The sequence below is a fragment of the Pristiophorus japonicus genome, chromosome 14 (assembly GCF_044704955.1).
Source record: "Pristiophorus japonicus isolate sPriJap1 chromosome 14, sPriJap1.hap1, whole genome shotgun sequence".
In the NCBI taxonomy this organism is placed as follows: Eukaryota; Metazoa; Chordata; class Chondrichthyes; family Pristiophoridae; genus Pristiophorus; species Pristiophorus japonicus.
The window spans coordinates 57757988-57771635 of record NC_091990.1 but is presented as its reverse complement, the minus strand read 5'-3'; the positions used below and the strand labels follow the sequence as shown (position 1 = coordinate 57771635).

Below are 13648 nucleotides of genomic sequence, written 5' to 3'. Positions count from 1 at the left end.
GTCACATACTGACCCCGGGCAGTGAGAGAAGTCGGATACTGACCCCGGGCAGTGAGAGAGTTCACATACTGACCCCGGGCAGTGAGAAAGTTCACATACTGACCCCGGGCAGTGAGAGAGTTCACATACTGACCCCGGGCAGTGAGAGAGTTCACATACTGACCCCGGGCAGTGAGAGAGTCGGATACTGACCCCGGGCACTGAGAGAGTTCACATACTGACCCCGGGCAGTGAGAGAGGTCACATACTGACCCCGGGCAGTGAGAGAGTTCACATACTGACCCCGGGCAGTGAGAGAGTTCAGTGGCACTGACAAAATATTAAGTATCTAATTAATAAGGTTGATTTTTGTGGGGATGAGCAAACCTTTCGAGGTGTTTAACCTGTCGGAGAAAGCAACAACAGACAAATGCTGGAAATACATGGCCTGTCGTGAGCATCAGCAGGGTGGGCAGACAGGGCCAGGACTCCAGACCTAAAGGTGAACCTGCACAATTAGAGAAAAGAGACGGTTTGGAGTAGGTTTCCCCAACCTTCCCGGAACTTTCCCGGAATCGGTTTACTTCCCAGAACGCTGCTTCCAGCAGCCTGAGAGATTCAGCGATACATTTCTCATCCACAGATGCCCCCCCCCACCCCACGTTTGTCACATCAGGAAGTCTCCAGCTCGGAAATGGCAGGTTTCAACGGGGGGCTCTCAGCATTCGGTGGGGGGAGGGGCGTCTCTGAAATCGGGAGCTTCGTCGCTCGCTCCCCTCCCGCGGTCTCCCCCTCCCCCCTCCCTCGTCCTCGGTCTCCCCTCCCCCCTCTTCCCTCGCCCTCGGTCTTCCCTCTCCCTCTCCCACCCTCGGTCTCCCCCTTGGGGAGTTTACGATGAGGGGAGAAGCGACCAGTGATGTGAGGACTGTTGGGTAAGATGCACTTGTGGCGATCAGTGCCGGGCTGTCACCGACAGTGGTGCGGGACGGGAGTTCTGTATTTGCTGTTTACTGAAATGACTTTGTCTATCTTCAAAGGGAGACAACGTATTGATAAACACATACAGTGGGGTGCTGAAAATCTCGGACTTCGGGACATCGAAGAGGCTTGCAGGCATCAATCCTTGTACAGAAACGTTCACAGGTGTGTGACTGGGAAAGGGCAGAGAGTGGCTGACAGTCTCTGTGTGGGTGGGGTCAGTGCCGGGGTGGGTGGGGTAGGTGGTTGGGGGTGGGATCGGGGTGGGTGTGGTGGGTGCGGGTCAGGTGGTTGGGATCGGGGTGGGTGTAGGCGGGGTAGGTGCGGCTGGGATCAGTGTCAGGGGGAGTGGTGTCTGTCTCTGCATCAGTTTTTCTGCGTTCTTCCTACCCCAGGAACTCTTCAATACATGGCTCCTGAAATCATTGACAAGGGCCCGAGAGGTTACGGGAAGCCTGCGGATATGTGGTCGCTGGCCTGCACGGTTATTGAAATGGCCACCGGGAAGCCGCCCTTCTTTGAGCTGGGAGAGCCCCAGGCCGCGATGTTTAAGGTAACAGAACTGATGGTATGATTGGTTTTGGTCACCGTGGGGATGATTGTATAGAGCAGAGGTCAGCAAAGAGGCAAAGCTTGGACCTCTGGGGAAATATCAACCAGGACCTTGCTCTCCGTGACCCCAGCTGTGCGACATGAGCATCTCGTGAGGGCAGAATCAGCCCTGGCTGTGAGATCCCCCATGGCTGAATATCTCAGTAATGCTTACTATCTAAGCATGCACAGGAGAAGTGAGCATTTGAATAGGGTGCCCATGGGTCTGTACCCCAGTTGGTGTCAACTGGTTCGTGAGAAAATGAGGAGAGAAGTAGGGGGAGGAGTTGATATCTTCCCTGGCAAACTGCACACGGGACAATGATGTTGTTAACCTATTCATGGTGTAAGCGACGAACTGGAATGGTGGTTTTCAGATCAGATTACTCGCCTGGTGTGTTCCTGTCTACAGTATTGTGATGTAATACGGAGCAGTAAGGTGAGGAGTGTGTGTCACCCCCAGCGTACTGGTGCAGGAGCAGAGGTATGACCCAGTGTGTACCCCCGCACATGGTTCTGGAGGGTGGGACAGGTGTGCACAGAAGTGTCCCGTCTACCATTCACAGCACAATCATTGTGAAGCTATGGGAGAGGGGGAGCGAAATTGGGCTCCTGTGCGCCTGCTGATAGCGCCTCTGGGGGCGTTAACGGGGTGCAAATGGGTTTTCGATACCGGCTCCCATGAAATTGCATGGGAGTTAGCGGAGGCGCAATACTGGCAGCGCCCCGCTCCCGTCGGCTGCGGAACATTTTCACCCCACGGTAGAAATTGGGCATCGCCCCGCGAGGCCACCATGAGCGATGCCAGCGTCGTAGGTCGCCAACCCGGCCGCACGCCGCTCGCGGGGCAAAAATTAAAGGGGAAGGTGCGCGCCGCCATTTTTTTTCTGCTGGCCAGCCGAGCGGTCCAGTCCGGTCTTCCCAGTCTTTGTTCCCCGGGGTCTGTGCTGCAATGGTTCAGCCCGGCACTGTGCTTCCAAACCGGGCTGTGGCCATGGCGCCCCGCGTCCCCACTGGCATTGCGGTGGCCCCTCGCCCCGCTGCAGAGCTCGCAGCGTGCCCTCCCCTTTAACTCTGCGCAACATTCGCGTGCTTATCGCCCCGGTCCCGCCCCCGAGAGGAAGTGGAACACCCGACATTGCGTCCACCTGCTCTCGGGGACGGTAACCCCAATCTCGCGGCCGGGGTGGGATTTCCGCGCTGGACACACAAAGTCCCGCCTCACCGCGGTCAATACCAAAACTCAACCCCATGGTGTCAAACACATGGAGCGAAATTCATCATCGCCCCGTTTGGGGCAGTAACTTTTGAATGCTGGCAAACTTAGCACCTGGCGCTAATGGTTCCCAACTTTCAAAGAATTGGCTGTAGCACTGCAGGAAGGGGGTAGAGTGGTATATCAAGCGCTCCACTTCCTTCTTGGAGCGCTAAAACACGCAGTCGGGGCGGAAACCTCGGCAACACAGTGCTGCCATGTTCAAAGGGCCCTCCCCTCCCTTAAAGGGAAGGACCATCGCTATAGGCTCTGACCATCACCAAGGTCATGGTGATCCCGCACGATCGGCCCGACACACAAGCAGAGACCCGGGCTGAACGATCGCAGACAAAAACCAGCAAAGTAAACTGTTATGTCTTGAATAAAGAATCTGACCAGATACTGCAAGCTCAAAGTAAGGTGTGACCGTAGTCCTTTGTTACAGGTCTCCAGAGTACCTCTTCAGCCTGTGAGGCCTCCTTATGTACAGGTGCTCCCAAGGGATTGTGGTATCCCTTGGGACTCCAGGGGATGTGCCCTCTGGTGGTTAAACATGGTATTTACAGGTTTACATATATAACATAAAAATCAACAACAAAGGTAAGATTTTTTTTACTTACCTGGGCCACCTCGCCTTTAATCATCGTCCCGGTAACGGCCCGATCCCTGCCTCCTGCAGCAGCCGGTGTTTTCGCCCGGTGCAGCGGCAGGGGGTGGTAGTGAATTTCTGGGCCGGGGCAGTGCGCGTGGTGATGATGTCACTATCTCCGGGCGCAGGAGATCCGGATGCAACGCTGTAGTGCCACCGCTAAACTCCCGCCTAATATGGCGGGAGTCGATGTCAGTGCTGCGCCCAGTTGCAAAGGCATTCGCCCCGTTAGCGCCCTGGGGAGCCCCCAACAGGAGGCGCAAATGGACCCAGAATCTCCCCATAGTGGCTTAATGGTGCCGATTGGTCCTGTAGCGGTTTGAGCCTGTTCCACACCTCCGATTGCACCGGTGAGCGCCTGCCTTCTTCGGTTTGATTCCCTGTTTGTTTGACTGCAGGTAGGAATGTTTAAAATCCACCCCGAGATCCCAGAATCCATGTCCCTGGAAGCGAAGGCCTTCCTTCTGTGCGGCTTTGAGCCAGATCCGGACAAACGGGCCACAGCCGGGGAGCTCCTCAAAGACGCGTTTCTGTGTCGGAAGAAAACCAAAGCCGCCCTAAAGCCAGGTACGGGAATGAGTGGGAACGTCAACGGGAACGGGACTGAGTGGCAGCATGGCAATGGGGCGGAACAAGATGGATGGAAACAGGTTGCAGAGGGAATCGGATCGAGTGGGAACAGGAAATAAGAGGAACGACATTAATTGTCTATAATTAAGGATAGGGTGCCTGAACACCTTGAAAATGTTCAGTTGATCAGAGAGAGCCTGGATTTGTAAAGGGTAGGTCATGCCTGACAAACTGGATTGAATTTTTGGAAGAGGTGACTAAAGTAGTGGACACGGGAATGTCTATGGATGTTATTTATATGGACTTCCAGAAGGCATTTGATAAAGTCCCTGACTGTTAACTAAGGCAGAAGCCGACGGAATTGAAGGCAAATTATGACCTGGTTTGGAAATTGGCTGAGGGCCAGGAGACAGAGAGTTGGGATAATGGGCAGGTACGCTAATGGGTAGTATGTAATTAGATCCGCAGGGATCTGTGTTAGTACCTCAACTATTCACCGTATTTATTAACAACTCAGATGATGGGATACAGAGCCACATATCCAAGTTTGCCGATGATACAAAGATAGGCGGCATTGTAGGCAGTGTAGCTGAAAGTATAAAATTACAAAGGGATATTGATAGATTAATTGAATGGGCAAAACTGTGGCAAATGTATTTCAATGTAGGCAAATGTGAGAAACATAGAAAATAGGTACAGGAGCAGGCCATTCGGCCCTTCGAGCCTGCACCACCATTCAATATGATCATGGCTGATCATGCAACTTCAGTACCTCATTCCTGCTTTCTCTCTATACCCCTTGATCCCTTTAACGTAAGGGCCACATCTAACTCCCTTTTGAATATATCTAACGAACTGGCCTCAACAACTTTCTGTGGTAGAGAATTCCACAGGTTCAAAATTCGCTGAGTGAAGAAGTTTCTCCTCATCTCAGTCCTAAATGGCTTACCTCTTATCCTTAGACTATAACCCCTGGTTCTGGACTTCCCCAACATCGGGAACATTCTTCCTGCATCTAACCTGTCCAATCCCGTCAGAATTTTATATGTTTCTATGAGATCCCCTCTCATTCTTCTAAATTCCAGTGAATATAAGCCCAGTCGATCCAGTCTTTCTTCGTATGTCAGTTCTGCCATCCCGGGAATCAGTCTGGTGAACCTTCGCTGCACTTCCTCAAAAGCAAGAACGTCCTTCCTCAGATCAGGAGAACAAAACTGTACACAATATTCAAGGTGTGGCCTCACCAAGGCCCTGTGCAACTGCAGTAAGACCTCCCTGCTCCTATACTCAAATCCTCTCGCTATGAAGGCCAACATGCCATTTGCCTTCTTCACCGCCTGCTGTACCTGCATGCCAACTTTCAATGACTGATGTACCATGACACCCGGGTCTTGTTGCACCTCCCCTTTTCCTAAGCTGTCACTATTCAGATAATATTCTGCCTTCCTGTTTTTGCCACCAAAGTGGATAACCTCACATTTATCTACATTATACTGCATCTGCCATGCATTTGCCCACTCACCTAACCTGTCCAAGTCACCCTGCAGCCTCTTAGCATTCTCCTCACAGCTCACACTGCCACCCAGCTTAGTGTCATCTGCAAACTTGGAGATATAACATTCAATTCCTTTGTTTAAATCATTAATGTATATTGTAAATAGCTGGGGTCCCAGCACTGAACCTTACGGTACCCCACTAGTCACTGCCTGCCATTCTGAAAAGGACCCGTTTATTCCTACTCTTTGTTTCCTGTCTGCCAACCAGTTCTCTATCCACGTCAATACATTATCCCCAATACCATGTGCTTTAATTTTGCACACTAATCTCTTGTGTGGGACCTTATCAAAAGCCTTTTGAAAGTTCAAATACACCATATCCACTGGTTCTCCCTTGTCCACTCTACTAGTTACATCCTCAAAAAATTCCAGAAGACTTGTCAAGCGTGATTTCCCTTTCATAACTCCGTGCTGACTTGGACCGATCCTGTGACTGCTTTCCAAATGTGCTGCTATTACATCTTTAATAATTGATTCCAACATTTTCCCCACCACTGATGTCAGGCTAACCGGTCTATAATTCCCTGTTTACTCTCTCCCTTCTTTTCTAAAAAGTGGGGTTACATTAGCTACACTCCAATCCATAGGAACTGATCCAGAGTCTATAGAATGTTGGAAAATGACCACCAATGCATCCACTATTTCTAGGGCCACTTCCTTAAGTACTCTGGGAGACAGACTATCAGGCCCTGGGGATTTATCGGCCTTCAATCCTATCAATTTCCCTAACACAATTTCCTGACTAATAAGGATTTCCGTCAGTTCCTCCTTCTCGCTAGACCCTCGGTCCCCTACTATTTCCGGAAGGTTATTTGTGTCTTCCTTAGTGAAGACAAAACCAAAGTATTTGTTCAATTGGTCTGCCATTTCTTTGTTCCCCATTATAAATTCACCTGATTCTGACTGCAAGGGACCTACGTTTGTCTTCACTAATCTTTTTCGCTTCACACATCTATAGGAGCTTTTGCAGTCAGTTTTTATGTTCCCTGCAAGCTTACTCTCATACTCTATTTTCCCCCTCCTAATTAAACCCTTTGTCCTCCTCTGCTGAATTCTAAATTTCTCCCAGTCCTCAGGTTTGCTGCTTTTTCTGGCCAATTTATATGCCTCTTCCTTGGATTTAATACTATCCCTAATTTCCCTTGTTAGCCACGGTTGAGCCACCTTTCCCATTTTATTTTTACACCAGACAGGGATGTACAATTGTTGAAGTTCATCCATGTGATCTTTAAATGTCTGCCATTGCCTATCCACCATCAACCCTTTAAGTATCATTCGCCAGTCTATCCTAGCCAATTCATGTCTCATACCATCGAAGTTACCTTTCTTTAAGTTCAGGATTCTAGTCTCTGACTTAACTGTGTCACTCTCCATTTTAATGAAGAATTCTACCATATTATGGTCACTCTTCCCCAAGGGGCCTCGCACAACAAAATTGCTAATTAATCCTCTCTCATTACACAACACCCAGTCTAGGATGGCCAGCCCTCTAGTTGGTACCTCAACATATTGGTCTAGAAAACCTTTCCTAATACACTCCAGGAAATCCTCCACCACCGTATTGCTACCAGTTTGGTTAGCCCAATCTATATGTGGATTAAAATCACTCATGATAACTGCTCTACCTGTATTGCACGCATCCCTAATTTCCTGTTTGATGCCATCCCCAACCTCACTACTACTGTTTGGTGGTCTGTACACAACTCCCACTAGCGTTTTCTGCCCTTTGGTGTTCCGCAGCTCCACCCATACAGATTCCACAACACTCAAGCTAATGTCCTTTCTTACTATTGTGTTAATCTCCTCTTTAACCACTTTGGCCCTAAAAAGGATAAAACAGGGTACTTTCTAAATAGTGAAAGCTAAAAACAGTGGAGGCCCAAATAGACTTGGGGGGGGGGGGTCCAGGTACATAGATCATTAAAATGTCATGAACAGGTACAGAAAATAATCAAAAATACTAATGGAATGCTGGCCTTTGTATCTAGAGATTTGGAATACAAAGGGGTAGGAGTTAAGCTGCAGCTATACAAAGCCCTGGTTAGACCACACCTGGAGAACTGTGAGCAGTTCTGGGCAGCACACTTCAGGTTAGCAAGGCCATCAAAAGAGCAAACCAAGCACTAGGGTTTATTTCTAGAGTTATAGAATTGAAAAGTAGGGAATTTATGCTAAACCTGTATCGAATCTTGGTTAGACCACACTTGGAGTACTGCGTACAGTTCTGGTCGCCATATTATAAAAAGGATGTAAAGGCACTGGAGCGGGTGCAGAGAAGATACCAGAAATGCGAGGGTATACATATCAGGAAAGGATGATCAGGCTGGTTCTCTCTCCGCTTGAAAAAAGAAGGCTGAGGGGTGACCTAATAGAGGTCTTTAAAATTATGAAAGGTTTGGATAGAGTGGATACAGAGAGAATATTCCCACTTGTGGGGAAGAGCATAACTAGAGGCCATCAATATAAGATAGTCACCAAGAGATCCAATAGGGAATTCAGAAGTAACTTCTTTACCCAGAGTGTGGTGAGAATGTGGAACTCGCTACCACAGGGAATGGTTGAGGCGAATAGTATTGATACATTTAAAGGGAGGCTAGACAAGCCTATGAGGGAGAAGGGAATAGAGGGTTATGCTGATAGATTTAGATGAGGAAAGATGGGAGGAGGCTCGAGTGGAGCATAAACGCCGGCATGGACTGGTTGGGCCGAATGGCCTGTTTCTGTGCCGTATAGCCGATGTAATATGTAATGTAATATATTGGCCTTGGAGGGAATGCAGCGTAGATTTGCCAGAATGATACCCGGACTCCAGGAGTTAAATTACAAGGAGAGATTACACAAACTAGGGTCGTATTCCCTGGAATTTAGACGGTTAAGGGGTGATTTGATCGAAGTTTTCAAGATATTAAGGGAATAGATAAGGTAGATAGAGAGAAACTATTCCCGTTGGTTGGGAATTCTAGGACCAGGGAGCATAGTCTAAAAATTAGAGACAGACTTTTCAGGAGTGAAATTCAGAAACACTTCTACACACAAAGGGCGGTAGAAGTTTGGAACTCTTCTGTAACTAGCAATTGATGCTCAATCAATTGTTAATCTTAAATCTGTGATTGAAAGATTTTTGTTAACCAAAGGTATTAAGGGATATGGGGCAAAGGCAGGTATATGGAGTTAGGTCGCAGATCAGGCGTGATCTCATTGAATGGTGGAGCAGGTTCGGGGAGCTAAATGGCCTCCTCTTGTATCTATGTTAAAAAACATTGAGTGGGAGGCACAGGAATGGGACCGAATGGGACCGAATGGGAAGCAAGGGAATAGGGCTGAATGAGCTAGCTGGGAATTGGATAGAATGGGAAAGGGAAGCAATGAAATGAAGGTGACTTGGACTGAATGAAAAGGGAGCCACAGGCAAGCACTAATAGGGATTGGAGGGGTGGGAATTGGACTGATTGGCAAAGAGGTGGAGCAATGGGACTGAATGGGAATAGGAGGCAGGGAATTCAACTAAATGGGAATAAAATTGGGAGGAAACATATTGAGTGGGAAGAAGGGGAATAGAACTGAATGGGGAAAGGAAAAGGCATGAATGAGACTGGGTGCTGGATGTGGGAGGTTGGGATTGGAGGAATGAGACCGAATGGAAATAGAATGGAGGGGAAATAAACTCAATGGGATAAAGGAAATGGAACAGAGCAGGAACATGAAGCGGGGTGAAGGACTAAATGGGCTGCAGGAGAATGGAATGTGCAGGAACAGGACTGCTTGGGATGTTGGAGAAAGTAGCACAGGATAATAAGCATCCATTGATGTGTTGGATGAAGCTGACTTTGGAAGTTACTATAAGATTACGGGAGATGGCTGGTATGGGTGAGGGAGCTCAGCTCTGCACCCTTCGTTTCTTGGGTCTCTCTCGCCCTCTGTATGTTCTGAAGCTTCTCCCTATGTAATATGGGCTGCAGAAATGTAAGTTATCTCCTTTTGAGATATGCCTGTTCAGGCAGATTTGTACACCTGGCATTTCATAACGGTGGCTAAAATCCAGTCTCACTCTGTGCCAGCGACAGGGGGCAGGAAATGTTTGGAGAGAGAGGCGTCTGCTGTCTGATACGCCTGCACTGACCCAGGTCTGTACCCGTCCCGGTTAGCCAGGAGTAAACTAATCTTGGTCAACACAGGGTTACAGACAGGCCACAGCTCCCGGTCAGCCCTCGAGCCCGGCTATAACATTCCCTGCTATCCGTCCTTCAGGACACACTGCCCAGCATTCCTGCTCACCCACATTGATGCAGTGCACCAGTTACAGGGTTAGAAGCCCCAACACATGCTGGAGACCCATCAAATCAGGGCGTCCGAGTAAGTGATTAAAGCTTACACAAAACAAAAGAGGGAAAGTATCCCCTTGCACCCACACTAACCAGCACTGGAGTCAGAAATTGTGGGCCCAAGTCCCGCTCCAGAGACTTGGGCACATAATCCAAACTGACGCTCCAGTGCAGTGCTGAGGGAGTGCTGCACTGTCGCAGGGGCCGTCTTACAGATGAGACGTTAAACCGAGGCCCCGTTTGCCCTCTGAGGTGGATGTAAAAGATCCCATGGCACTATTCTAAGAAGAGCAGAGGAGTTCTCCCCAGTGTCCTGGCCACCATTTATCCCTCAACCAGCACCTAAAAACAGATTATCTGGTTATTTATCGCATTGCTGTTTGTGGGAGCTTGCTGTGTGTGCATTTCCCTACATTACAGCAGTGACTACACTTCAAAAGTATTTCATTGGCTGTGAAGCATTTGGGATGTCCTGAGGACGTAAAAGGTGCCAAATAAACGCAAAACTTGTTTCTTCTCACTGATCTTCTTGGAGTTGCTCATCGCTGCAGTAACACCAAGTGCCTGTTGGTGGTGGTGTTGAGCTAGCTGGATCAGTCTGACGGCAATTACCACACAGCATGTCAAAGCGCCACCTGCAGGTACTCAGTGTCACTGCAGCTTGAACCCCACACTCTCACCCCTGTATCACAAGGTCATGCTTTCAAACCCGCCTCATAGTTTCAAGCCCCGCTTCAGAGAGTACTGAGGGAGTGCTGCACTGTCAGAGGTGCTTATCCTATGCAAACTTGAGGTCATTCAAAACTCAGCTGCCTGTGTCCTAACTCGCACCAAGTCCCGCTCACCCATCACCCCTGTGCTCGCTGACCTACATTGGCTTCCAGTTAAGCAACGCCTCGATTTCAAAATTCTCATCCTTGTTTACAAATCCCTCCATGATCTCACCCCTCCCTATCTCTGTAATCTCCTTCAGCCCCACACACCCCCCTCCCCCCGAGTTATCTGCACTCCTCAAATTCTGCCCTCTTGAGCATCCCTGATTATAATCTTCTGTTGTCTAGGCCCTAAGCTTTGGAATTCCCTCTTTAAACCGCTTTACCTCTCATTCTTCATTTAAGACGCTCCATAAAACACACCTCTTTGACCAAGCTTTTGATCACCTGCCTTAATTTCTCCTTATGTGGCTCGGTCTCAAACTTATTTGTCTTCTAACACTCCTGTGAAGCACCTTGGGACATTTTACTACATTAAAGTCACTATATAAATACAGGTTGTTCCACTTTCGGATCAGGTGTATGTAAAAGATCCCATGGCACTATTTGAAGAAAAGCAGGGCACTTCTCCCAGTATTCTTCAATCTTTGTTCCTCGACTAACCAACACTATATCGTTTAACAAGGCTTTATCTCATTGCTTCACAGGAGTGTTAGAAGACAAATAAGTTTGAGACCGAGCCACATAAGGAGAAATTAAGGCAGGTGATCAAAAGCTTGGTCAAAGAGGTGTGTTTTATGGAGCGTCTTAAATGAAGAATGAGAGGTAGAGAGGTGGGACAAATTGGCTGCCGTGTTTACCTACATTACAACAGTGATTGCACTTCAGAAGTAATTCAGTCGCTGAAGTGTTTGGGGATAACTTGAGATGAAAGGTGCTATATAAAGCTAGTGCCCTCTCCACTCATCACAGTGCCCTCCATCCTGTCTCCAGCCGACCTCCAGTCACCTTGGAACCTCAGCCAGCTCCTCGCGTGTTTTCTGTGACTGTGCAATCTTTAATCTCCTCAACCCACTGGCTCTTACTGCAGGGCATTGCTTGAATACGCTCTTCCCTGAACTGATTAGGATCTCTCCTTTATCAAGGTGAATTTTATCACAGTCTGTCGGTTCCTGCGTCAGGGCCCCTGAAGGATGAGAGTGAGAGCCGGCAGCCCTTGGACTTCCGATTCAACGTCCCCTTCCTGTCTCGGAGCTGCTCAATCCCGGGCCTGTTAAGCAAGAGCATCTCGCCAAAGCAGGAGTTTCTCAGGTACCGTCTTACCTTTCGTACGTGTCATGTATTTGTTTCATGGGTTCTTTGCTTAAGAATTCATAGCAACACATTGCTATTAAGAACTAGTTGGTTTATTAGCAAAGGTTTGACAATCACACTACACATTACCAGTTCATCCACCAGGCTCACAACCACCTGCCTCATCGTGGATCCCCCGAACCCAACTGGCTGGGGTTTTATTGAGTCTTGTGAACATCACGAGACTGGCTCAGCCACTTAACTCAACAGCTCTACAACTATTTTAAATACAACTTTAAGCCAAGTGCCCCCTTTTGTAAGGGCACAAATTAACTGGTAAACATTAAAGGGAAACTTGTCAAATCAAATTAAATCAAAATTTGGTTGCCGGGGGTGATGATGCACTCCAGTCTCTCCGGTGCTCACCTCTCAAGGAAGGCCGCGAACGTACCTGTGGAAACCGCGTGCTCCATCTCCAGGGATACCCTGGCGCGAACGTAGCTGCGGAAGTGAGGCAGGCAGCTACAGTTCTACAAGCCTGTGAGCATACTCGCAGGTGCACACATTACGGTACTCACCGCAATGATTTCACACGGCGAGAGGCGGGGTGATTCGGCGTTTCCTGGGATTGTTCTGATCGGTATTCCCGTCTTCCTTCTCCCAGTGTGCTCGAGGAACAGGTGGATGACTTCAGCAACCCGTCCTCACCGGAAGAAAATGCCGGACTATTCCTGTTGAAGAAGGACAGCGAGCGCAGAGCTACACTGTTCAAGATACTGACGGAGGACAGCAAAATGGTGGTCCAGAACATTCTAGAAGCCCAGGCGCAGGTATGCACAATGTCACTGCTGAGATCAATAACTGACGGATTACACTTGCTGAGGGTGAACAATGGCATTCACCTAAACTGGATTGATCTGTAATGATCTGATGTTTCTCTCTCCATACGTGCTGCCTGACCTGTTGAGTGTTTTCCAGAACTTTCTGTTTTATTTCAGCTTGCTAGCATCAGCTTTTGTGCTGACCTACATTGCCTCCCGGTTTAGCAACGCCTCGATATCAAAATTCACATCCTTGTTTTCAAATCCCTCCATGGCCTCGCCCCTCCCTATCTCTGTAATCTCCTCCAGCCCCACAACCCCCCCCCCCGAGATGTCTGCGCTCCTCAAATTCTGCCCTCTTGAGCATCCCTGATTAGAATCGCTTGACCATTGGTGGCCGTGCCTTCTGTTGCCTGGACCACAAGCTCTGGAATTCCCTCCCTAAACCTCTCCACCTCTCTTTCCTCCTTCAAGACACAACTTAAAATATACCTCTTTGACCAAGCGTTTGGTCACCTGCCCTCATTTATTTTGTGCTGTTGTTTTGAGCCATGTGCTGGGTTTATATCTCCCTGATGAGCAGTGCATGGACAGGAAACTTTGCTCCGAGCCAAGCTGAGCCGAGGCCCATCACATTGAGCTGCTTTGCCTTTTTGTTTTACTATTTGGTGAGTGTTTATATCATCGCAGTGGGAGGTGCCAGTGTTGGAGAAGGAAACACTTTGTGTACCCAGTGTCAGCAGTGATAACTCCAAATAAGACCATAAGAGCATAAGAATTAAGAGCAGGACTCGGCCATTCGGCCCCTCAAGCCTGCTCCGCTATTCAATAAGATCATAGCTGATCTTCTACCTCAACTCCACTTTGCTGCACTATCCTCATATCCCTTGATTCTCTTAATATCGAAAAATCTATCGATCT

General features: G+C 48.6%; 1 protein-coding gene across 1 annotated transcript in view; it reads left to right on the top strand.

The window, feature by feature from the left end:
• The window catches only part of LOC139279920 (mitogen-activated protein kinase kinase kinase 5-like), a 241117-nt gene that overhangs the window by 183172 nt on the left and 44297 nt on the right, over nucleotides 1-13648 (top strand). Inside the window, exons 18-22 of the mRNA XM_070899242.1 lie at nucleotides 1017-1122; nucleotides 1353-1510; nucleotides 3851-4019; nucleotides 11759-11924; nucleotides 12571-12736. Of these exons, the coding sequence (XP_070755343.1) occupies nucleotides 1017-1122; nucleotides 1353-1510; nucleotides 3851-4019; nucleotides 11759-11924; nucleotides 12571-12736 (765 nt within the window). The remainder of the gene's footprint in view (nucleotides 1-1016; nucleotides 1123-1352; nucleotides 1511-3850; nucleotides 4020-11758; nucleotides 11925-12570; nucleotides 12737-13648) is intronic.